At 35.5% G+C, this 24,581-nt stretch overlaps 1 protein-coding gene across 1 annotated transcript in view; it reads right to left on the bottom strand.

Annotated features, from left to right (window-relative positions):
- LOC103087859 (uncharacterized) overlaps window positions 1-24,581 on the bottom strand; it is a 207,545-nt gene that overhangs the window by 42,969 nt on the left and 139,995 nt on the right. The window contains 1 exon segment of the mRNA XM_082931383.1: window positions 14,760-14,919. Coding sequence (XP_082787509.1) covers window positions 14,760-14,919 — 160 coding nt within the window.

Below are 24,581 nucleotides of genomic sequence, written 5' to 3' on the forward strand. Positions count from 1 at the left end.
GGAATGCCGTATACTTGGATGGTATTGCTATATCACTGAGCGTGTCATGGGATAAGTCTGTTCCCAGAAAGGCAAGACCTGAATTTCTCCCTGAAATCAGTTTTTCACCCTGTCAGTCACCATAGCTCTGCAAATCACCATGGTAGGGGGTGGGGGAAAGATGTATCTCTCAGACCAGAAAATGAACTCAATAAAAATCCTAGTTTGCCACCATCAAGGACCCCTGGGAGAGTGTTTCCAATCTTACTGGTTGTAAAGAGTTTCCTTTGTTCAGCAGCAAGCTGGGAGTTAAAAAGCAAGGAAGTAGGAAGTTCCTAAAAATTTATAAGGGCTCTTTGGAGTAAAGGTGTGGTAGTTGTGTCTCCGAAGTGATATTTAATAGGGCAGGGTCTTCCCACTGAGTAAATTAGCAGGATTATAAACTGGCTGTTAGCTTGAAAAATCTTCCATTTTTATCTTGTTTCCCCGCTAAGTATTTAACAAATTTTTTGTAAGTTGAGGGCTACTATGTTGAAATATCCAAGGAAAGGAAAAACTATCCACACTTCTGTTAGAATTTGAAAGTGGAAAGAATGTATTTGCATTTCAGCCAGGTCACAACTGTAATTGAGGTGAGAACCCCAAAAGGAGGTGACATCAGGAGGACACTCCTGGCATCACATCATTCAACCAGTAACCACACATGGAGATTAACTTTTCAGTGGTGAAGTCTTAAAGGGTGTTTTTCCTGTAAATTTTAAGAAGGAAACAAGTTCTCTCATGCCATCCCTACCTGATGTGGTCCCTAATGCTTCAACTCCTATAGAACTGACTCATTATCACATTAATAATTGCCCCAAATTGTCTCCTACTTTTTTAAAGGATGTCTATGGTTTCTACCTATTCTAATAGAATTATAGGAACAAGCCCTGCTCACCATCAGTGTCTGGGGAACAATACTGCAATTCTAAGTTGGCATAGAATGAAAAACTGAAAAATTCATTCCCTAATGCTTGGCTTTTGATGTCTTGGCACATAAGCTGAGATTCCTGTGTTGAACATCTAGCAAAGGCCATTTTACCATGTATCATTTCTAAATTACATATCGAGGGCAAAATGGCATATAACCTACTTACATATTTGTAACCATACAAACACAAAAGTAAAGGCAGAAAGATTCTTATTCAGGAGGGTTTCATCCCTTTCCCAAAACATTCTGATACTTGCAAAGATCACACCTGGCAAAATGTCCCAGATTTTAGCCCTGGATGTGACATTTATTATGATGGACAGGTCATCTCTCTGAGTCTCACTAATTTCCCTCACCTGTGAAATTGTCTGATCCTATTATCTCAAGGCTTCTCTAAGGAACAAATACAATAATGTTGACAACATGTTAAAGACCTTCATGTATGATACTAACATGAGGTTCTATCATTCCTTTTAATGTTTTAAGTGAAAAACTACAAATTGATTATATTTCCATGAGATATTTAAAGAACTGTTTGTTAGATCATAGCAGTAAAATCTTTTGGGTTAAAAATAAAAACAAAAGAGCCAAGGAAAAGGCATATCCTCTCTAGAGAAGTTTTATTTCTTATCATCCTTCTACACTCTGACTTGTTAAGCAAATATTCTCATCTATACATTTGTATAACACGCTCACAGTATAAGGTAAAAAAAAAAAAAAAACGCCAAAAATCAAGGCAGATATAAACATTCCCTTTCATTCTAATTACCTAACAGCAAAATTCTCTGTGCTTCATTAATCACTGGGATGTAATTATAAATTTAGTTGGGGCTGGGGAAACCTTCATCAAAAACAGCATAGAAGAATTACATTAAGAAACATTTGTTGAGTTTCACATGTTTTTTAAACACGTGAAAATCATATTTATGCCCTTTTTGATATATCTATTAATGAAAAACCAATTTGTCTATTTACACTGTGCAGACTCTCATTTGTTAAGCCAATAAACTCATAATGATTAGGCTTAAGAAAAAAATGTAAACACAAAGTCCTCTTCCATTATACTGCACCTTCAAAAATGTCAGGATTGGCTAAGTCTGAAGGAAGACACAGTTAATAAAAAGTGTTTCAATTCAATTGTTTAGCTACTGCCGCCATGTTTCCTCATTATATTCATCTTAAAAAATTTACTAGTGGCAATTTTCCTGAATACTAAAAATGGGAAATACCAGTGGCTGACAGGATCATTTAAAAAAATGTATAGCCATTACCAACATCATCATAGTAGAGTCCTTATGCATGAGGGTTATGTGTTATATCTTTGGTTTCTGCCCAACAAAAAGAAAGCGGTTATGTATAGAATTTTCAAAGAATGAAGGAAGGAAGGGAGAAAGAGAGGAAGGGAGGAATGAAGAAAAGAAAGAAAGAAGAGAAGGAGAAGGAAGGAGGGAAGGAAGGAAGGAGTACCACTACCTAAACTGTTAGGTGACTTGGTTTAGCCATAAAATTTCCATTTAGTGTTAAAAACTAAACTTTCCTCTAATATTGATTCATGCAGAGAGGAGGTGATTTGCCTTCTCTGTGAATTCAATACAACAAATAGATAGGATCCTGGATATGGGATCCCTACACCAAAACAAAACAACAAGCTCAAGAAACACTTGGTGTTTATATGCTGAATATATAAATGTGCTGAATATAAATGCTGTATATATGCTGAATATAAAAATGTGACTGAATGTCACATTTCATTTGTAGAGCTTATATGTGATATGAATTTTTCTTGGTGAAGAGTAGGCAAATGCATTACACTGTAAGGTAAATCAGGGTACACGATATGGTGTACATGGCACATCCTGCCATTAAGAATCAAAAATATTTAGCGCTGCAAATGGGACAGAAACTCTGCACACTCACTCCTGTTTATGCCAACCGCTTGGTGACAGACTTTCCTTCAATGAATTCTCAGCAGTTTTCTTGACAGACACAAATGATCTTGGAGAAATAGAGAAAAACAGAAGGCAAATAGAGATACAGCATTTACTGCTGAACATGGAAAACCATCCTGAGGACAATCAACTTCATTAGTTTATGACAATGAAGCTTTCATCCGTGTGGCAAAAATGTCAGTAAAGTGCACTGTTCCTTCATGACTGTTCCTGGACTCTGGCGATATAGTTTGCTTACCCGTTTAAGGATTGCAGAAAATAACAACTCCCTTCCAGGTATGGTAATGAAAAAGATGATATTAAACTGTTCATTGGGTCAATCGCCACCATCGCTTACAAATAATGAATATGTCTCTTACAAGACTGAAATTACTCTACATTCTTTTAGGAAGAGAAAAAAGTCCTAACAAAATTTTGATATTTGAAGTGACCCTAAAGCTATAGCAAATAAAATGATTCTCAGAAAAACACTGTTATCATAACAACCAATTCTCTTTCAGCCCTGATGATCTTTAGCGTCCTTTCCTCTTACACGATTACATGGTATATGCAACCATAGACTATCATAAGCATTATATGAGGCTCAAGAGGGGAAAAATACTAATACCATTAATAACTTTTTTTTTCTTTTCTTGGCATTTATTATTGAACCTTGGGGTCAAAGCCCTCCAGGCTACGTTGCTCTAAAATCCCTTAAAAAAATCTTAGGGGGGATAAAAAAAAAGACTGCTTGTGTGCTTCATGTTTCAAAGAAAAGAGAGAATATAGACTATGTGTACATACAGAGTCATAAATTCTGAGTATCCAAATGTCCTACATAGTAATCTGATTTCTTGAAAGAGGTGAGGGAGCAGCAATGTGTACTTCTGTCTCCATGGAATCTACCTGAGGACTCATGGGAGTTGGCAGGAGAGGTGGTTCTTTCCTGCTTATCAATCCTTGGCACCCAGCCAAACAGAGAAGGACCAGAGATGGTGTCCTCATGAGGAAGCAGGCCTCTGCACAGGCACATTCAGCTCAAGTCAACATTACTTGAATGTTTACTGTGTGAGAGTTCCTATCCTAGGTTTGGGGGGGAAGCAGATGTCCTGAAGAAACAGGACAACTTAAGGAGCTTTTGAGTAGTAAGAAAAGAAATGACATTCAGTGAAAAACATAAAATATGATCAGAATACGATCAATATAAAGTTCTTAATTGTCTGAAAACATGCAGATGGAGAAGTTGGTTTCTGTTGGATTGGTCAGGCAGATCCCAGAAAGCCTCATAGTGGAGCTGGTATCCAGCCTGACCTTGAAATGCAGAGGATTTTGAATGGACAAGATCGTGGGGAAGGGGGCTCCATGAAAGAAACACAACTGCAAAGGCCTAGAGTTAGAAACGTTGTGTATATTTGAGGAAAAGCAAATATCCAGGTATTGAGAGGGTTATATTAGGTTGAACTCTCTAGAGCCAACCCAGATCTGCCCTGTATACCTTAAGTACCTGGAATTTTGTTCCTTAAACTAGAATCTAAAAAGAAAAAAAAAATTCCCAGTAAGCTCAAGTTTTATGAGTTTTACTTTTAAATTCATGTTTCCATTTCCATGATAGTATTCGAGGTGATGAAGATGTTCTAAAATTAGGTTACTCTGTAAACATGATAAAGACCACTGATCGGGGCACTTTAAATGGGTGGACATAAAAGTATGCAAACTGCATCTTAATAAAGGTGCTAAAGTTTATTTTACCCACTTTAAAGAGGCAAAAAAAAAAATCTTTTAAAATAATAAAGTAAGACTTTCATTACTTAACTCTATGCTTATCATACTACAGTCTGCTGACCACTGTGAAACTCTTAGCTATATTTTAAGGGATGCCCAAGAATTCCTTTAAAAGGCATTTTAGCTTATTTCTAGGGTATACAGGAATAAGATGGAAATTAAGAGATGAGAAGGACAGATTTTAGAAGGGTATACACATTAAAAGAAACTGTCAACAGGGACAATTTGGTTTTTATATTAAAAATTCGTTTGATAATACATGATACCAAGGAATGGTCTGATTTGAAGCAATGCACATATGGCATGTATCAGTATCTCTATCCCAGATTAGATTGTGACTGTTTTCCCATGCAGACTCCTCAGAGTTTGAAACCAACTCCCTCTTGGTCAAGGGTAGTTAGTTTCCTGTACTTAGATTCTCTTGTCCTTCCCTTCAGACTTTGCAATATCTAAAGCATTATATAAATTTCAAAAAAACCCTGAGGGTTTAGTTAAAAATTGCATTCTTTATTTAAAAATAAACTTAGTGGTCTTCCCTGGTGGCACAGTGGTTGAGAGTCCGCCTGCCGATGTAGGGGATGCAGGTTCGTGCCCCGGTCCGGGAAGATCCCACATGCCGTGGAGCGGCTGGGCCCGTGAGCCATGGCCACTGAGCCTGGGCGTCCGGAGCCTGTGCTCCGCAACGGGAGAGGCCACAACAGTGAGAGGCCCGCATACCGCAAAAAAAGTAAATAAATAAACTTAGTGACATATTTCATTTCATCCTGAAGAAAAAAATAAACTTATTGTTCAAGATTTTATATGTGACTAGAGATAATTAAAAGATGCCTGGAAAGGAATATCAGCAAAATATGCAAAACCAAAGGTTTTCGGGCTTCCCTGGTGGCGCAGTGGTTGAGAGTCCGCCTGCCGATGCAGGGGACACGGGTTCGTGCCCCTGGTCTGGGAAGATCCCACATGCCGCGGAGCGGCTGGGCCCGTGAGCCATGGCCGCTGAGCCTGAGCGTCCGGAGCCTGTGCTCCGCCACGGGAGAGGCCACAACAGTGAGAGGCCCGCATACCGCAAAAAAAAAAAAAAAAAACAAAGGTTTGAAGGCATTCTAGAAGGATACAAACTTTGAAGAGGGCAGACTTTATTTATTTGATAAATCATGAAATACTTACAAAAAGAAAACAACCCAGAAACATGCTTTTCATAGCAAGAAATTTAAAATAAGCAAGTTTCTTAAGCAAAGAGATAAATGGGTCATAGATCAACCTGGTGACAGGTTGTAGAGTGGCAATGAGAGCTTTTCCAACAGCTTGCCTGAGAAGAAGCCAAGGGACCAGCCTGAAAACCAGAAACTAAATGTAGATGGCAGCGTGAGTCACTTGGAGCCCCGCATTGCGACTCTCGTTGCTGCCAAATATACAGCAGGAAGAGTCACAACAGCTTAGCTGTATTTTAGAACCTAATCAAGGCATAAAGCACAACTGCTGCTGTTGGCGGCGACAATGGAAACCAAACTGAATTCCTAATTGGAAGGGAGGAAATGCGGACAAAGAGAAACAACCAACCAAATCTCATCAGGACAAAGTGTGACCAGGTTCTGCCACCAAAGTAAGCAATGTACACGTTTCACCAAAACTTGAACGATATCAGTCAGAATGGACCAGGAGACACGCTGTAAACATGTTGGCCTATATGTGCTTACAACATTGATGCTGTCTGGGATTTTCTTTCCTCCCAGTCTGAAGATAGATCATCAGGCTATGATGCAGCAGACAGATTGTCATGACTGAAACACCTGTTCGTGAGCGTAACATGAATTGCTGGTTTTGTCTGTTTCATATTCTTTCTGCATGATGGATGCTCCTAAATGGTACAAGACTGTGGCTTGTAAAGGATTTTAAATTGTGCCTGATATTTTTCCCTTCAAAGAGCTTTATAGGTCTTTTTTTTCCTAATTGTGACAAAACATGTATTCATAATGAAAATTAATAGGAAATTTATAAAAGTACAAAGAAGATCAAAGGGAGATCTAACCACTTGGACAACTTTATGTATATCTTTGTAACTTTTGACTTTACTTTACAATCTTTCATGGGTCATTTCTGCACCAGTTCATATTGAAATACTGGGAATGATGGTTTTGGAATGGACACAGGAAGTGAGATGCTACAGTATAAGTCCTTTTCTTTCCTGTTTATCCAGTCTTAGTGCTCCCTATTACCTGTATCTGCTAAACTCTTTTCTGTACTCCAAAACATCGTAACATTTTATCCCCTGCTTGGAGCATCCTTTCTTTTGGTGGCCAATTTGTCCTTGGACTATTTACTCTCATCTTAAATCCCCATCTCAATCATCTTGTACAGCGTGAGATCTTCAATGGACCTTTCAAATGGGTGAATACTATCTTTGTTGAAGGTACCACAATAATATCCAGCAAATAGCTCTATTATTCCACTAGCTTAAGGTACTGTTATTATATTTTCACTCATTTATTTCCTTACTGGACTACAAGGGAAGAGACACTCTTTTAACTTACTTTCACTTGCACCTAAGAAAAGTATGTACTTCCTAAAAAGATGATCAAGAAAAAAGTGGTGAATAAATGATGGGATGGATAAAGAAATAAAGTTACTTCATCTCTCTGAGCCTCAATCTTCTCATCTGCAAAATGAGAGTAATGACAAACCCCTATGTTTGCTTTGAGAATTAAATGAACCAACATATAAATTGCTTGACATTAGAGACTGAGCCACAGTAATAGCTATTTATTTGCTCCCTTCATTCCTAAAAAATATTACTTAAATTCTAAGAATTATTTTTAAAATTCTCTTTGACCTACCAAAATGCAAGTGTTCAGAGTCAAACAAATGATCTCTCTGAACAAGTAGTAATGCTATGGTGACACTTTTGCAATATTAATTTATCCAAGCTTTGTGACTATTAAAAGTCCAAAAAACACCTTACAGAAACTAAATAAGTAAAAGGAACAAAGAGGAATAGCCAAGATTGTATTTCGATAGAGTTGTATTTTAGTCTCATTAAAACCTATATTAATGCAAGTAATGTTGGAAAACTTGTTTCTCAAAAAACACTAAGATGCGATAAAGTGTTTGACTTTCATTTTTCCTGGTAAAGAACATTATACTTCCAATGAAAAAAGAAAATGACATTGTTCAATGCCTTACATGAAATTTAATTTCACACCACATAATTATTAAAAGATAAGTAGCTCCTGCATTATTAATAAGAATAAATAATAATATGGCAATTAAATAACTATCACTAATGACTTCTTCATTAATATGTTAGTAGCTGGCTATTTTATCATGAAGAGAAATTAGAGTAAGATAGTCGAAAAATTCAGTAAATAATAAAACAGAAAGCTGTGTATTGTGTCTTGGTTAATTACAACTGTATGGGATTCTTAGGGATCGCTAAGGAAGAAATTTGCGTACTGAGTACAGAAGTAGGTCAAAGCTAATAGGTGCTTTGTTACAAACAAAACTCTCTCATGTCTCTTTGAGTTTAAGTTTGTTTACTCTTAGAAAAACTTGATTTCCTGTGTCTGAAGAAAATAAGCTTATAAAAAAGATGAAAAAGCTGCTATATACCGCTCCAGTAAAGGGAGGCTAACAAATTAAGTGTTAATGAATCAAAAACATATGGATTACACTTCACTCCAAATAGAAATGATTTTAGAATCAAGGGGGAAAGTACTTAGCAAAATGTAAATAAGTCTTTGTCAATCTTAAAGCACAAACGTTTGAGGTATCTTCAGAAAGCTCCTAGTTATTACTTTCTTTAGTCGTTATCTATTGTTTTCACTTCACAGAAGAGATCAATCTCTCCATGCCCGAATGATCTTTCAAAAGTTTAACAGCATATTGGGTAAGTTATAAACAAACATCCCAGAAGTTCAGAGATAAAAAAAAAGATGAAGGGAGAAAAGTGTATCGATTAACAAAAACCATCATAACAACACAGAAAAATTTCCTCTGCTCCTTGCTTACCATGATTTAAAAAACAAAGCCAAAATGTCTGTTGTCATGTACCTTTTAAAAATTATCCTCTTATATATATATATAAAAAAACTGTAGCTAAGATTTATATTTTCCAATTAGATCAATATCAATCTTTTTATTGCACAAGAATTGGAATTTATATGCTGTGGCTAGTTCTAATTACAGTCTACATTTATAGAAAAACCTTTAAAAGATAACTGTCTTCATGCTTCTTTAGAATTGGGAATTTGTTCAATGCAAGAAGAAAATAACCTTGGATATGGAGTTCAGAATGGATATTTTATTACTGAGCAGAAACCTCTTTATTTAAGATAATTTAGGCATAATTGTAAGCTGTATTCACTCAAGTCCCTAAGAGACATTCTTTACTGGAAAAAAAGAAATGTTCTTCTTGAATGCAGCAATGATTTTAGCACCTAGTCCACTACCTTCCCAACAAAGAACAGTTCATTTACCATTCTGCATTGCTGCATGTCTCTTTCGCTAAGCATTCTGTCCTGGAGCCTAAGATTCTTATTTCTTACTAGTGGACACAATTCAGTGCCTTTCAGACGGTTGGAAAAGGGGGGAACTCCACGGGTGAAGGCTGTAAGTGTAAAAGTCCACTGGGATCACAGTCAGGGACCGCAAGTGTTACATGTAGATGGTTTCAGGGCCCACCATTTGTTCTCCTGCTATCAGAACTGATGATGCTCTTCAGCTCTAGTTGAGTTAGACCCTGCTTCCTACCTCTTAGACTCAGAGCAGCCTGTTTGCACTTTGAACCAATAAGATTCAAGTCTTCTTTGTTTAGTAGTCACCACTCTGACATGTTGTTTATCCTCACCTACTTTCAAGTCCCCACCAAGCTTGTAAAATGCTCAAAGCCTTGGACCTGTCCCTCGGCTGCAGGACAGGATGATGAACATGTGATGACACATAAACGCAATCCATAAGTGACTGTGGGATTTGATTGCATAGTTAGAGAATGCCATGGATCATTTGGACCTTTCATGAATAAACAACTCTTAATGATGGAAAACTGAAGCATGTATTAGACTGAGTGCATTAAGCTATTTACTTTCCAAGAAGCAAAAGTATTAGTTACAGCTTTAAAATAAGCAATTTATAAAACTCAATGCAAAGGCAACTCAAAGTCTTAACTGAATGAGTTACTTCTTTTTATTAAAACTTTCCATGGCTTCCCACTGCCTGTGATAAATATGTAGTCCTGACTAGTGTGCACTTTCCTAGTTTCCAGTCTACCTCTCTAGGCTGATCTCTCTCCTTCCTTCCATCCTTTGTTCCAGCCAAAACAAATTGCTTTCAGTTTTCAGACTCTCTTGGTATTTCCTATCACTATACCTCGACTCACTGTCTCCTTTTTCTTAGAGATGATAATTGGGTCGATAATATTCAGTTCATAGGCTCATTATTTAATTGCAAAGACAGATTCTGAATACAGACTTTTGCATGGAAAAATCTATCAAGTGTCTCCACCTCAAGCCCCCATCAACATGCTTCCACTTTTTCTGTTTGCTGCCACCTTGCAATTTATGACCCACGTCAAAGCTTTCACCGCACTCCCTGGGTGTATTCCCCAAGTAGAGATGAGTAATACTTCCAGGAAAACGCGGCAGTCATACCACGACGCAATGCCCGCAATTTTCTGTGTCAATAACAATGGTTAGTTTTACCTCCTTAGTAATTCATCGGTAAATGTAGGTTCAGGTTTTCTTAATCATCTCCTTTTATTAAAAATTATAAATTGTATAGAACCTTCATAATAGAATTTCATCAAGAAGGAACTAAAGAACTCAATTGTTGTGGTCCCTACCCAAGTACACAAAAGTAGTGGATAAATAGCAAGGATAAGAGAACAGGGTGTGTTTCTATATGTGTGTGATTCCCTGTATGTACACATTCATGATAAGAGGTGGGCAGCTCCTTCTCAGAGTATCTTACATATTTCCACTGTACAGCCATCCCTTAATAAAAACTATTCTAACATACAACAAAAATATTCATCTTCATTAGTTGCATATGGTAGTTCTCAGATAATACAGACACTTGAGAAATAGACTTTTAGCTGTTGTGCTTTCCAGTTACACTGCTTGATCGGATCTCTAAATTTACACTCCATTGTCCCATGATGCACAACTGTCCTAACTCTCCAACTCTGCCTAGCATCCTGCTACTTCTATGAGCTTCGATAGCCCATTCTAAAGTGATAGTTTCTTTAAGAAAATAATTACAATGTAAATTCGTCTTCAACAAATAGTAAGGCACGTTTTGGAATTAAGTGCCTAAGTACTGAAGCTTTGCTTCCCGATACGGTTAAAACCATTATATAAGTTGAAGCATATCCATTCAATCTGTGCACCTAGAAATATCATTTCTTCTGTTGCTAATGAAGGTCCTACAGCACAAATTTATTAAAGGTATACGTTTGCATGGGATAATAATTGGGTCGATGATATTAAATTCATAGGCTCATTATTTAATTGCAAGGGCAGATTATGAATACAGCTTCTAAAATGTATTTTAATGAAAAACACTACATCCTGACCTAATCATATCAACCTTATGCTATCTAATTAAGGATGCAAAAAATCATTAGAGTCGCAAAATATTAGTTCCAGCTCCATCAGGCTGTGAGCTGCCCCTTCATGAATATATATTTTTTTACTCCACAATAAATAGTTAATGAGGTAAAAATGACAAAATTTGCATGTAGGCAAATTAGTTTAATAGAATGATGTCTTTTCTGACTACTGAAAGTGACCTTTTCCTTCTCAAAAGCATGGCTAAAATACTTTGGAATTATCATCTGGCTGTCTTTGCACAAATGATAAATTGTATGTATGAACAATATAAAAATTACAAAATGCAATAATCCTAAATTCTCATCATACTCTATTCTGTGCTTTTGCATTTATCAATTTAATAAAATGAAATTAAGCATATTATAAAGTGTCCATTTATGTGGCAATTTTTAATCCAGAGCATAAAAATGAGAAGCACGTGCTTAATAGCTAGCACTATGACAAAGATCTAGATCAAAATTTTAAAGCACAAGAATTCTAGACTCTACTTACTTGAAATACTTTTATATTAAAATGTCCACTCCACTCTTAATTTAGCATTTTAGATTACAGATGATTGCTCTCAATTAAACTGGTATAATATCTTGAAATCAGTACATCCATTATTCAACAGTGCTACCTTGCTTCCCTACTGAAATAAACTAGACAAGCAATCATAAAACAAGTTAAGAAGAATAACATACAAAAATTAATCATAAGGAAGAGAAAGGCTTCATAGTATAAACACCAGGTCATGAAGAGATGTGACAAACAAATAAAATACATATGTCTATCATTTAACTTTCAGAATGTTTCTGTGTGCTTAACAAACATCACCCCAACAGCAAGAAACAACAGGTGTTCTACAGATTTTCAAATGATTTGCATACACATCTCTATGAGTCTCATCACTAATGGATGCTGAGTCTGTGCTGTGAAAGGAACAGCAGCAATTCATCCAGATGTATTAACTTCTGGTAATGGCTCAACAGAATCTAAGCCAAAATATTTTACTTAAGACAAAAATGCCTCTGATTAAATCACTTACTTTGGTTACATTTAATCAAATTGTCTTTTCTCTGATCCATTTGAATGTGGACACACAGTCAGCATGATGGACTAGAAACTCAAGTGACACTCTCTTCCTGAGTTCTACTCTTGTCCATCACGTGTCAGCTAAGCCATTTTACAAAGAAGAGAATAAATATTAATTTTAAAGAATTAAGGAATTTCACAATCTCCTTTAATTTTCCTTCTAGCACTTAAGCACGAGTTGATTTCTCCCTCCCTCCCTCTCCTCTCTTTCCTCCTGTTCTTCCCATTCTCCCCCATCTCTCATTCTCTGTCTTCTCTAGCTAAAAGAAAAATTATTCTCTATTTTTCTCTGTATTCTCTTGTTCAACTCAAATAATTTTGGTAATTAACTTTGGTTACCTTCCAAATTTCTAAACTTCCATGTTGTGAAACTTAATGACAAAATAAAATGAACAGGCACTTTGAAATTATCCTAGAGAGAAAGTGCTGTTTGCTTGATTTTTAGGATCATTTCAACCACTTTGGCCTTTTAAAAAGTATGCTGTTAGTCAAGGATTTTTGAAGAAGAAACCAAAATGAACATAAGGTAAAGTAAAAACTGTTTTACTTCAAGTCAAGGACAGTGGTCTTGAAAATGTCTGCTGTAATTTTAAACTAATTCTTAAATTAACAGAATTCAAGACATGTTGAGTATATTGTTAGTAAACCCATGTGGAATTTTTTTTAAAGCTAATGTTTAGGTTTCTATCAAGTAGAGAACAGGATGAGGTAGATTTTATGTCTATTATATGGGCAGACTAAATATGTTTAATAATTCAATGGTTCATGCACACATTCTTATATGTATTGAAAAAATAGACAATAAAAATGTACTATATTCTGCAGACCCTGTTAGGGATTGAGGACACAAAGATGGAGAAACTATTGGTTTATTGCACAAGAAGATCTTCGTCTAAAGAGGAAGAGGGGCACACGGGGAGTTAATCCCTAGGTTGTGTGTTAGATGCTGGAAAGGTCAAGTAAAACAGGCAGTTTTAGCAAAAAGGAGATGGTTCTCTCTGGCAGCTCCACCGAGAAAACACTCAAACTGAGCCCTGGAGAACAGTTTGTTTGCTCGGTGGTACATGAGGAGTTGGGAGGCTATCCTTCCAAACAGAGAGAAATGTACCATAATGTGAAACAGTATGACATATTTAGCAAATTATCCATATTTTATATGGCCGCCTCATATTTTGCTAAGAAGCAATTGGTAAGAGGAATGTTGAGAAAGGATGGGAGAGATGAGCACACAGGAGATGTTACTGGAGAGGTAGAAAAGAATCAGATCAGATGGCAAACACACAATAGTATGAAGTTATTGAAGGTTTTATGACAGGGGACTGCAGGGTCAGACTTGCATTTTAGAAATACTATTTTGACAAGAGAGGAGAATGAATTCATGGACAACATGTTGCAACAATGTGGCAACTGTAGCATGAGACTGAAGGCAGAGAAAGCCATTGGCAAAGTATGGCTGTCATTCAGAAGGTGGGTATTGAGGTCCTAGACATAGGTAGTAGCAAATGGAATAGAGAAGAGGAGATATTAAGGGAGACAAAGAAAAGTCTAGAAAAACTCTTGAGTTTTAGATCTTTGTGATTCAGAGTACATGAAAATGCCAAGTACAGAGATTATGGAAGTGTAAATGGCACAGGTAAAATGTATGCATTAATTAATTAACTAAGTCGATTTTGTTTGGACCATACTAGGTTTTAGGTAAATTTGGGACATTCATCTGGAGATATCAAGTAGGCTGCTGGATTGTATTTTGGGGGGACTCAGAAAGGAGGTGTATTCTGGAGACACGTATTTGATCATCTTCAGCCAGATGGAAGACACAGGTTGAAAGGAGGTTTATCAAAGAACTGTGGAGAGTCAGACAAGGAATAAACCAAGTACAGAACCCTGGGAGATGCTAACACATAAGAGGCTGGTGAAGCCAATGAAAAAGGCAAAGGAGATTTCTCCTGAAAGAGGGAAATTGGTCTAGGGGACTGACTAACAAAAGCATCAAAGGAGAAAGGCAGAAGTAATATCCCTTCCCTCCTGTTCACTCAAAGTCACTTTAAAGCTGAAAATCTTGTCATGTGTGGAAACTCATTATGTTCTTCATAATCATTGTGTATTTTGCCACATATATATATATATATATATATATAAACACATACATATATATACATATATATGTATATGGCAGGTATCAATAAATATTTTTATAAGAAAATAAGAGTGCTGAACTATAAGTACCATCTGGTCATGTCTCCTCATCTCGACTAATAAAAAAATAAACATACAATTGAGTGGCAAGATTTGTACAGTGGTGGCAATCAAATACAATAGTAAATGGCTTCAAAAACAATGTGAGAAAATTTAACAGCTGACTGATATGCTAACGGAATGAGCTTCTTTCATGCAGTCAAAACACAAATCTACTTCAAACCAACTCACCTTCCTTCTCTCACCATTGAGTCCTCTCCATTGCTCAGATCTTTTTACTATATAGCTTAGTTCCTGATTGGAAATCTCCAAATCATATGGTATAAAAAACTTGGTTTCTTCACTGTGGATGCGCTGAAATGCGTCTAATATCCAGGAATCATTGTGCAATCTAAAAGCAAAATCATTTGTTATTTGGTTTTTTTCACAAATACTGTTTGCTTTTTTCCAAAAATGTTATTAAACACTTTGTCTCTTTTATAAATTTCTATGTATTTAATTCACTAGTCCCCTTTCTTTTTCAGAAATTATTTGACTAAGATTCCAGAAATGATTTAATGATTTTCTCTGCTAGATATCATAATCCAACAACAACAATTTGGGATTTTTACAGCTATCTCCTAGAAGCCTACTATGTCTGATTCTAAGTTATAGACTGTAGAAAAATGAGAAATATTTAGCCATTAGTTTGTATATGAGTGTCCAAATTAGTTCATATGAAAGGGATTTGTCAAAGGAAATTTGAGTTTGGATTTATATTTCCTCAGCAAGTTGGTTTTAGTGTCATGCCACAAGCTCAGTCAGCACAGAGGTTTTGTTTGGTTGGTTGCTTTACAACGTGAGTAATAAATGGACAAATCTGGTGAAGCATCTAACCTGATGAACGACTCATTTAATCTTTTCCCATTTTTCAAAACATCTCCAAATATTCATTTAGAAAAGCACTGCTTTTCTTGTGATATTGATAAAGTGACAGCAAAGTATCTTACTAAAAAATATTAATACTTCATTAGTAACATTTAGATGAGTATTATAAACATTAATTAAGCCAATGCTTATAAAACTTTCCCATAAATTACCTCTAAGTTCAGAGAAGAGAAAATGTGTATTTTATCCCTAATCTATCAGTATATTTGTTTTAATATAATGCTTGTTTTTTGTAAAAGTTTAAGTAAAATTAAAACTCTGGGGAAATATCATATTTATCCTGTGACTTAGTGGACACTTGGCTGACCATGTTTGCCTGGAACCAGTTTAAAAAAGATAGAATTGTGCCACTAACAGTCTGTAGACCAGATCAAGAACCCTAATGCATCACAGTGTCAATAAACTACCCATTTGAGAAGTAAGTTTTTACAAGATGCCCAAAATGTAAATTGGACTATCAAGATAATTAAGGATCACATGGAAATGTCTTTCTACACGGTGTGGAGAATTTTAAGTATTTTCTTTCAATGATCAGGATAATTACATTTTGCTTTAAATGGGCTAGATAATAAAATTTAAATGTATTGCTTTCCTATTATAATGGTAGTTCATTTCACATTCACTGTGTTACCTAGCTTTACCTTAATCCTGTCATTTACATATTTACATGTTAAAATCAAAAGTTAGTCTTACTCTTTATAAGTAACAGAGAGAGAATTTAAACTCAGAGTTAACTCCAAAGTTCATTTTATTCCATCATCTGACTCTTCAGTGAAAATAAAGGACACAACACATATCTTCATTTAACTAGATCCTTTCCAAAATAGTAAAATAGATTTTTTTGACTCTTCTTGCCAACTAAGATGCATGTGTCTTTTTTCCCCCCAACTATTTTTCATTCATCACATAGTGGAAATGCAGTCATCCTTCTGTATCTGCAGGTTCTATACCTACAGATTCAACAAATCAGGGCTTGAAAAAGAATTCCATAAAGTTCCTAAAAGCAAAACTTGAATTTGCTGTACACAGGTAACTATTTACATAGCATTTACATTGTATTAGGCATTATAAATAATCTACAGATGATTCTAAGTACAGGTGACCCTTGAACAACATGGATTTGAATTGTTCAGATCCACTTACACATGGATATTTTTCAATAAATACAGTCACCCTTCCTATGTCTGGGTTTCACATCCACAGGTTCAGCCAATCATGTATCACAAACTTAATACACAATCCGCAGTTCTACAGTTCATTGAATCCTAGGAGGTGGAACCCCAGGATTTGGAAGGCTGACTACAGGACTTGAGCATCTTATCTGCTGGACACCCAGAACCAATCCTCCATGGATACTGAGAAACAACTGAAAACGCAAAACTGCCATCTGGCGTCTCTGATGGTCCATATGGCTTGGTGCCACCTTGAAATGCAACTACTATTCTTACTACGTTTGGAGAGTCTAGGTCAGCAATTTGAATGATTTGCTAGTTGTCTTGTTAAACAAGAACTAGGCTTTACCATTCTCTTAAACTTGTTTAATGTAACATTCATCTTTTTCTTTTAATGGTGGTAAGATTTAATGTAGTCAATTTGCGGCCATAAACATTTTCTATATGAAGATTTTAAGTGCAGGATTATCAACAATGCAATTAACTTTGAATTAATTAGGAATCACAGTCTTGTTTCTGCTAGCTTCTGCTCCTTTTTGCCCAGGAAATGTCTGTCTCCTCTTTACATCTCCTTCATTCTGTGTGAAAGAATAATTATACAAACATCCAAGCCAGGATCTACAGGACGGTAAACAAATGCTTTAACAGAGAACAAAATGGCACATTGGAATATGGAAAGCTGTATGAAGGTCAATTATGTTTGATTTTGATTTTTAATTTTTTTTTTTTTTTTTGGCCATTTTGAGTGGCATTTCCCAGTGAAAAGCTTCACTATGGGTTGGGTTGTGAATGAGTCAACTTACCAACCTCTATTAGTTTTTAGCATATTTCTCAGCTCTATAGAGCCAGCTTACACAAACAAGGAGAAAATAGTCTATGGTCATAGTCATATATGCAAAATTTAGAAATAAATTGAACGTTGATAATTCTGTAATTCATTTGATAATATAATCAGTCAAGCAATATAACATTTATCTGAAAGTGAATTGTTTTATCCTTTTGGATATTTATGCAGGCCATACTGATCAAATTTGGTGAACATCTGTTAAATATTCACTTTTTTGGTTCTCTTGAGAAAGTTAATGATTCCAGCTAAATGTTAGAATAATTTCTATTAAGATAAAAAATGTAAAAACAGTTCCAATTTCATAAATAAATCAGGCATTGGTAGACATTGATGACAAAGAGCAGCAGACTATTTTCTCTGTGTATTTACAGTATTAGAATTGTTCAATAAAATGTTAAATTTCAACTTTCCATGATCATATTTAGTTATGAAAGTTTGTTATTTTCAAATAGGTTAATAATAACACAAATACACATATGTATTTTCATGTTTTTGCCATTTTGGGTATGTGTGTATAAATATCAAATTGAATTGAATAAAACTGAAGATATTGGATCATATTGGATGAAAGAGAGAAAAGGAGAAAAGCAAACATGGAAAGAATTCTATTGATTAGTAAATCTAAAAGGAGAATACACAAGGTCATTGCACTACTTTTGCAACCTGTGTAGGTTTGTTTTTAATAAAAAGCTAAAATTTTATGATATTCTACTGAAATACACATTATTACATGGTGATGGTTGAAAAATTTAATTTCTTTTAACAATACAACTATTCAATATGTCTAAAAATTTTACATTTTTAAATTTCTTCAAAATGTAATTAAAAGAGAGACTACATTCCACCTGTTCATAAAGCCTTAGGCATTATTGTTTATAGAAATAGGTCACATATTATGCCACAGGTTCTGGTGATGGACAATGAAACAAAGTAATTTACAAAGTCCTCTGCCCTGTGTCCTACATTTGAAGCAATTCAGTGCTTGATGAATGGCAGAAGCTATTATGTTTGGTTCACATCTGAATGTGGGTCATTTACAGAAACCTAGCATGTGACATTTCTTTTCAAGCTAAAAAGGACAAGTGTGAACATTTAGCTAATATAGTATTTTAAGGATCATGAAAAGGATGGAAGCTATGACTTAAAATAGCTCTAAATTCAAAAAATATATAAAAATGAAGAAGAATCAAATATGATTGCTTATTTCTAACTCCAAAAGTTACAAAAGATTTCAGCAGTATGGCTCTATACATATTGTAGTCAATGTGCTTATGATTTAAGTTTGAAAACTACTTACCTGCTGGTGTAAATACATTAGACTGTGGCAGGTACAGCTCTGAATAGACAGCATGTAAACAGTCGAGCTTCTTATACAGTGACAAGCATATGCCTGCTAAAATTCATTCATTCATTTGTTTTAAATATTTAAAATTTTTTTCTAAAATACAAATATTCTTTAGTAGAACTGTTGAACACTTTAGATGAGGTATGACACTGAAGTGCTTATATGTATGGAGAAAGCTTTGGTTGGCTTTCTAGAAATACTTGAGCAGTCACCATTCTGTTTAACAGTAATTAAAATCCAAATGGCTTTGGTATGAACTTGTACTAAATGGAGAAAAAGGGAAATACAAGGAAGCCATAAAGAAGAGAAAGAAAATAAAGAAGGAAAAGCAATTTTAGTAAAAGGAAAAAGAAACTCAGAAAATAAAAATGTGCACGCAATGGGAAATAGTGAAGAACCACCCGCATCCCTCCACCACCATTTCCAGAGACAGTCCTGTCACAGGGCTCTAGTTATGAAGTGTATATCCTTCAATGTATGTGTAGAGTCTCACGTTTGTAAGGGGACAATCATCCTCCTAATTCACTCCTCATTCATGTATTTACTTGGTCAGAAAATATTCACATGTGCCTATCAAGTGCCAAGTACTTGGTAAGTGCAACCAGTAGGGGAGGGGATAGGGGAAGATTCCTGGAAGGACGTGGAAAGGAGCCCTCATGACTCACAGAGTGATGGGGCGGTCACAGAGTATTAAGGTTGTACAATGTGGGGAAGGCATGGCCCCAATCAAGAGACCTCATATTTGTAAGAGTAATAGGAGCCATTAAAGCAAGAAGAGAGTTTTTTTAATTAAAAATGATTCTGGTGACAGTGAGAAGAGATTAAAAGGGGCAAGAGGGAATATAAGAAGACTAGTTGAAGGCTGCTGTTACAGTAAGTCATGGGAGAGACTGGGGCATATACTGGACAGGGAAAGGACCCTATGGATGGAATGAGATGAACTAGTTCAAGAGCTAAGGAACCACCAGAACCTGGAGAAGGTTTGTATGGAGGGTGAGAGAGAGAAAGTGTTTGAGGACACCTCCCACATTTGTTTGTTTGTTTCTTTTTTCCAGAACTGGATGGGTGATCTTGCATTTACTGATATAGGAAACCCCTTCCTTCCTTCCTTCTTTCCTTCCTTCCTTCCTTCCTTCTTTCCTTCCTTCCTTCTTTTCCTTCCTTTCCTTCCTTCCTTCTTTCTTCAGAACTGGATAGGTGATCTCAGCATTCACTGAGAAAGGGAACCCTACGTGAAGAGGTGATCTGGAGCAGAAGACAATGAGTTTCTTTTCAGAATGTCAATCTGGAAGTCCCACTGACATATATATGTGGAGTTGTCAAAGTTAATAGAAAGTTCTAAATTGCTTAATTAAATTCATATGTATCTTGAAAGAGCTAAATTTTAGAACTAAACTTAGCTGCCTAAATTACAAATCTGTTAGAAATATACAATTTAAATCAATTAACTTGTTCCAAAGGAGAAGATCAAGGTTTAAGTTTGATTCTACTACTCACATTTTAAAGATAAACGAAAGAGAGTCAGAGAGGTTAAACTATTGCCAGAGGACACACAGCTGGTAAGTAACAGAGCCAAGATTCAAGCCAGATATTGAACCACTACATCACAGCCATCCATTAGGCAAAAATTAACCACAGATGTGAATTTTAAGTAATCTTATTGTTAAAAAAATTAAGAAATATGACGTAGAAGTAATATTGCAGTTTGGGGAGTTGCAAAGACTGCGTAAAGATAGGAGTTGCGACCTTACGCAAATTACTTAAAGTCACGAAGGCTTGGTTTCTTCATATGAAAGGAGATGACAGTAACTGGTCCTGAATCACAGACTCAGTCTGAGGTTTAAGTGAGGTAATCTATATACTGTATTCAAACCAGGGTTGGCATATACAGTAAGTGCTCAGGACATGACAAAAATTACTATTCAGTAACTGAAAGGAAAACATTAAAACTTTTATTTGTAATCTCCATTTTGCTGATCTGTATGGCATGTGATGGAAGTTTTTTGAACCTATGCTTGGAGATTCTGAAATTATTATGAGAGCCAATAATATATTTGTTAGGGTTAGGATTCTATTCTTTCTCATGACCACAAGGGTCAGCTCTACGAGTTCATACTGTCTTATATTGCATTGAGGGAATTAGGTTATGTAGATGCATCAGGTTTACTAGGGAAACCCAAACTAGAAAGAGTAAGTGAACCAGAAGAACTTATGGCAGTGTTTTTTCAAATCAAACTAATCTGTGAGGTCTTAGCCACTAAGAAAGCACAGGGCTGATAATAGGTCCTGGTCTCATGATCAACATCGATAGCAAAGGTATTGCTCAAGCACTAAGGCTGAGACACCTTCTATCATTTGTGCTGCTGCAGGATGATAGCTCCATCACAATCGTGTCCAAGATCACCAGAAACCCATCTGCTGTTTTGAGCATCTAAGCATATGCCACATATTAGCCTACTTACCAGATCATTAAAGAGAAAAGACTATTTAGATAGGGAGGTGGGGTGTAGGGATTTTGGGATAGTGGAATTGACTATTGGCGAGAAGGGAGCTAGAGATCATTCTGCACCTCTGATGTGGTCAGCACTTCCCAAGGTCCTTTGGATTTCTTACATACAGTGCCCAAATGTTTTGCATTTCCCCTGCTATGTGCATCACCATGACCCTTTAAAATTTCTCCTTCCACACTGCGCTGTATTTTTTTAAAAATTGGCTGTTGCCAAGGAATTCAAACTAAAACCCTATCCTGATCACTTGGATAAATCAAACTAACACACATGAGAGCCATGTGTGTCCCTTTTCACACGTCTTCATTATACTCTGGATGAGTTCAAAATAAAAAACACTTGGGAGCTAGTATCATTTGAACATACAGCCTGTGAGCCCCATTTTATCTGAAAGAGAAGGTGTATCTTCATCACGTAGATATTGTATTCATTTATTTGTTCATGTTTTTAATCGAACACATATTAGTTGTGTGTCCGTTGTATTCCAGACACTTTTCTGGGTCCAGAGAGGAGACTGGTGAATTCTAGAGTTAACAATCTTGCCTTCAGTCCTCAGTCCAGAGTTTCTAGTTATTTTGCCTCTATAGTTCTTTTTCATTTTTAGTTGACTACTGATGTAACATTTAAAATACATGGTTCAGAGTTTAACATACCATTTTATGTACATGTAATCCTCATTGGCTTGTGGCAGCAAACCAAAATTGTTGCTCTTTTTGTTTATTTGTTTGTTCAAGTGTTTTAGTGTTAAGTATAGTGAAAATGCTTCAGGAAGATTTTTAGAGATTATACATAATGCTAAGGCAGAGAAGTGGAGAATAACATTGGCTTGTATACATTATGCTATCGGGTGCAAGTACTTACATGGAAGTGAAAAAGGAAACTTCATGTCCCCATGACCTAAAACAAGCCCAAACCATGAATTTGGACTGTGCCAACAAGATAATCCACACATTGTCACCTCATTCAGGTACATATACTGTCTTAACACCTACTTGCTATTGGTCAGAACTCACATACCCACTTTCCCACAAGCTCTGGATTTAAATAAATAAATAAATAAATAAATAAAAGGAGATCCAGTAGATTAGTTTCTTTTATCCTAGAGTTACAGAAGCAGGCTAATTTACCAAAACCCAGTTCACCAAATGACTGATTAACAATTTAGACTTAATTGACCAGCTTTTATTTTATTCTTATAAGAGAATATCATGTCAAGGAATGTTCTGTTTATCTCTGACCCAGCTTCTTGCAGCTATAGATGGGGATAGTTGGAGTAGAAATAGACCCCTCTATTTTCAGAAGAAAAGATGGAAGGGGAGTCAGGATATAGCATGAAGTCAACCGCCCACATCAGAGAGCTTGGTTATGAGGAACAGGGGGAGGATACTGATGGGCTTTTGGCAAATGGGTGATCAGTGAATTGATCTGGACCCAAAGCAATGAGCCATTTTGGTTACAATCTTTCAGTTTACTGGAACTGACACAATGTAGCATCCGAATCTTTTAAAGAGGTCTATTCCTATACAAGCACGTCAAAGTGTGCATAGTTCATTTCTGCCTCTCAGGGCATAGAGTGCCCATAACTCAGTGACAATTTAAGAGGGATGAAAATTATTTAGCAATATTTAGAAGTTTTTCCTTTACATGGTAAATAATATTTTGCCTTTAGTAAGGAAAATTGTAAAGAAGATTGATTCCGAAGTGGAAAATCTTTGATTGTCTTATACATATTCCCTAGACAATGAATACGCTCATAATATTCTCATCAAAATCTGTCTTTAAAGTTATTTTAATCTAAATTAACTTTCCTAAGTAATAAATGACAGTAGCTAAAACTTATAAGGCTATTCAGAACTATTAAGACAATGATCAAGAAGACATCAGCACCCCAAATACTAATTAACTCGAGTATCAGTCTTTCAGATTTGTGTACTTGCTTCCAGGAATATAAAAGCTTTAACAAATCTGTCATTAAATTGTGGTTTCTCATTATCTGCATATTACAAAAAATATGTGTGCAGCCTATAGATCTTTTGGACTATTCAGATAAAGAATTTAAAGTATCCATATAAAATCAACAGAAGCTTTACTTGGAAGAGTTATGAAGAACGCTGCAAAGCTAAATATGCAGTAAACAGTCTGGGAGGTATAGGTGGTCATTAGAGTCTCTCCCTTATGCCAATGCCTGTAGATGACCATCTATAAAAGTTTGGTAAAAAGAAAAATTAAAAAAAAAAAAAACTCTGGAAAAGAAGAGCTCTATCACATCCAGAACATAATCTGATGAATTAAAATTACTTAAAAGAAAAACCAGTAAGATAAAATGGCAAAACAGTTACTATCTAAAGATAATACAAACTTAAGGAACAGACCAGAAAAATAAAAAATAAAAGGATGTCTCATTTAGATCCTGACACTATCCACATCAAATGAATTCTACATAGCTTATGATAAGGAATTTAATGAAAAAATGTCCAACTTAATAAAAATAGAAGCAAATAATTGTAAAATTTCTGAATGAGGAAAGATTATTTTGATTAAGAGATATTTAAAGTCATAAAAATGATCAAAGACTTTACCGTATATGAATTATAAATATCTATTTTTTCAAAATAAAAAATTAATTTAAAAGATAATTTTCAAATGGAGAACATATCCACAAGCATTAATACTGTTATTATATATTAAACTCATATAACTCAGTAAGAAAAACATTTAAATACTCTATAGAAAGAAAGGCAAAAGGACACTTAAAAGGCAATTCACACAAGAGAAAAATATAAATGTGTGATAAGCATATTGAGAATATTTAGTGACTAGAAGATGCATGCACAGTTAGAAAAGGATGAGATTTCATTTCTTCCATGAGATTATAAAAGGTTCACACATGATGTGAACACGACTTGCTAAGTTTCCTCATGCACGGCTGTGGAAGCATAACTCTATACAACTTCTCTAGAAAATAATTTCACAATAGTTATCAAATGTCTTGGAAACATCAAACTCTCTGAACCAGAATTTCTGGGTCTCTAGGACTCTATTCAAAGAATGATTAAAAATGGGGACAAGACCCTGAGGCTTAAGATGTTCATCAGAATTATTTATAAGATGCACAAAAATGAAAATAATCTATTGTCCAGGAATAAAGCAATATTTAAATATTTTATACTGCTTATATGGTATAAAATATTGTATAGGCATTGTATGTTCAAGAAATAACATGAAAATATCATATAACATTAAGTTTGAAATCAA

This window comes from Lipotes vexillifer, unplaced genomic scaffold (assembly GCF_000442215.2).
Source record: "Lipotes vexillifer unplaced genomic scaffold, Lipotes_vexillifer_v1.1 scaffold444, whole genome shotgun sequence".
Classification (NCBI taxonomy): Eukaryota; Metazoa; Chordata; class Mammalia; order Artiodactyla; family Lipotidae; genus Lipotes; species Lipotes vexillifer.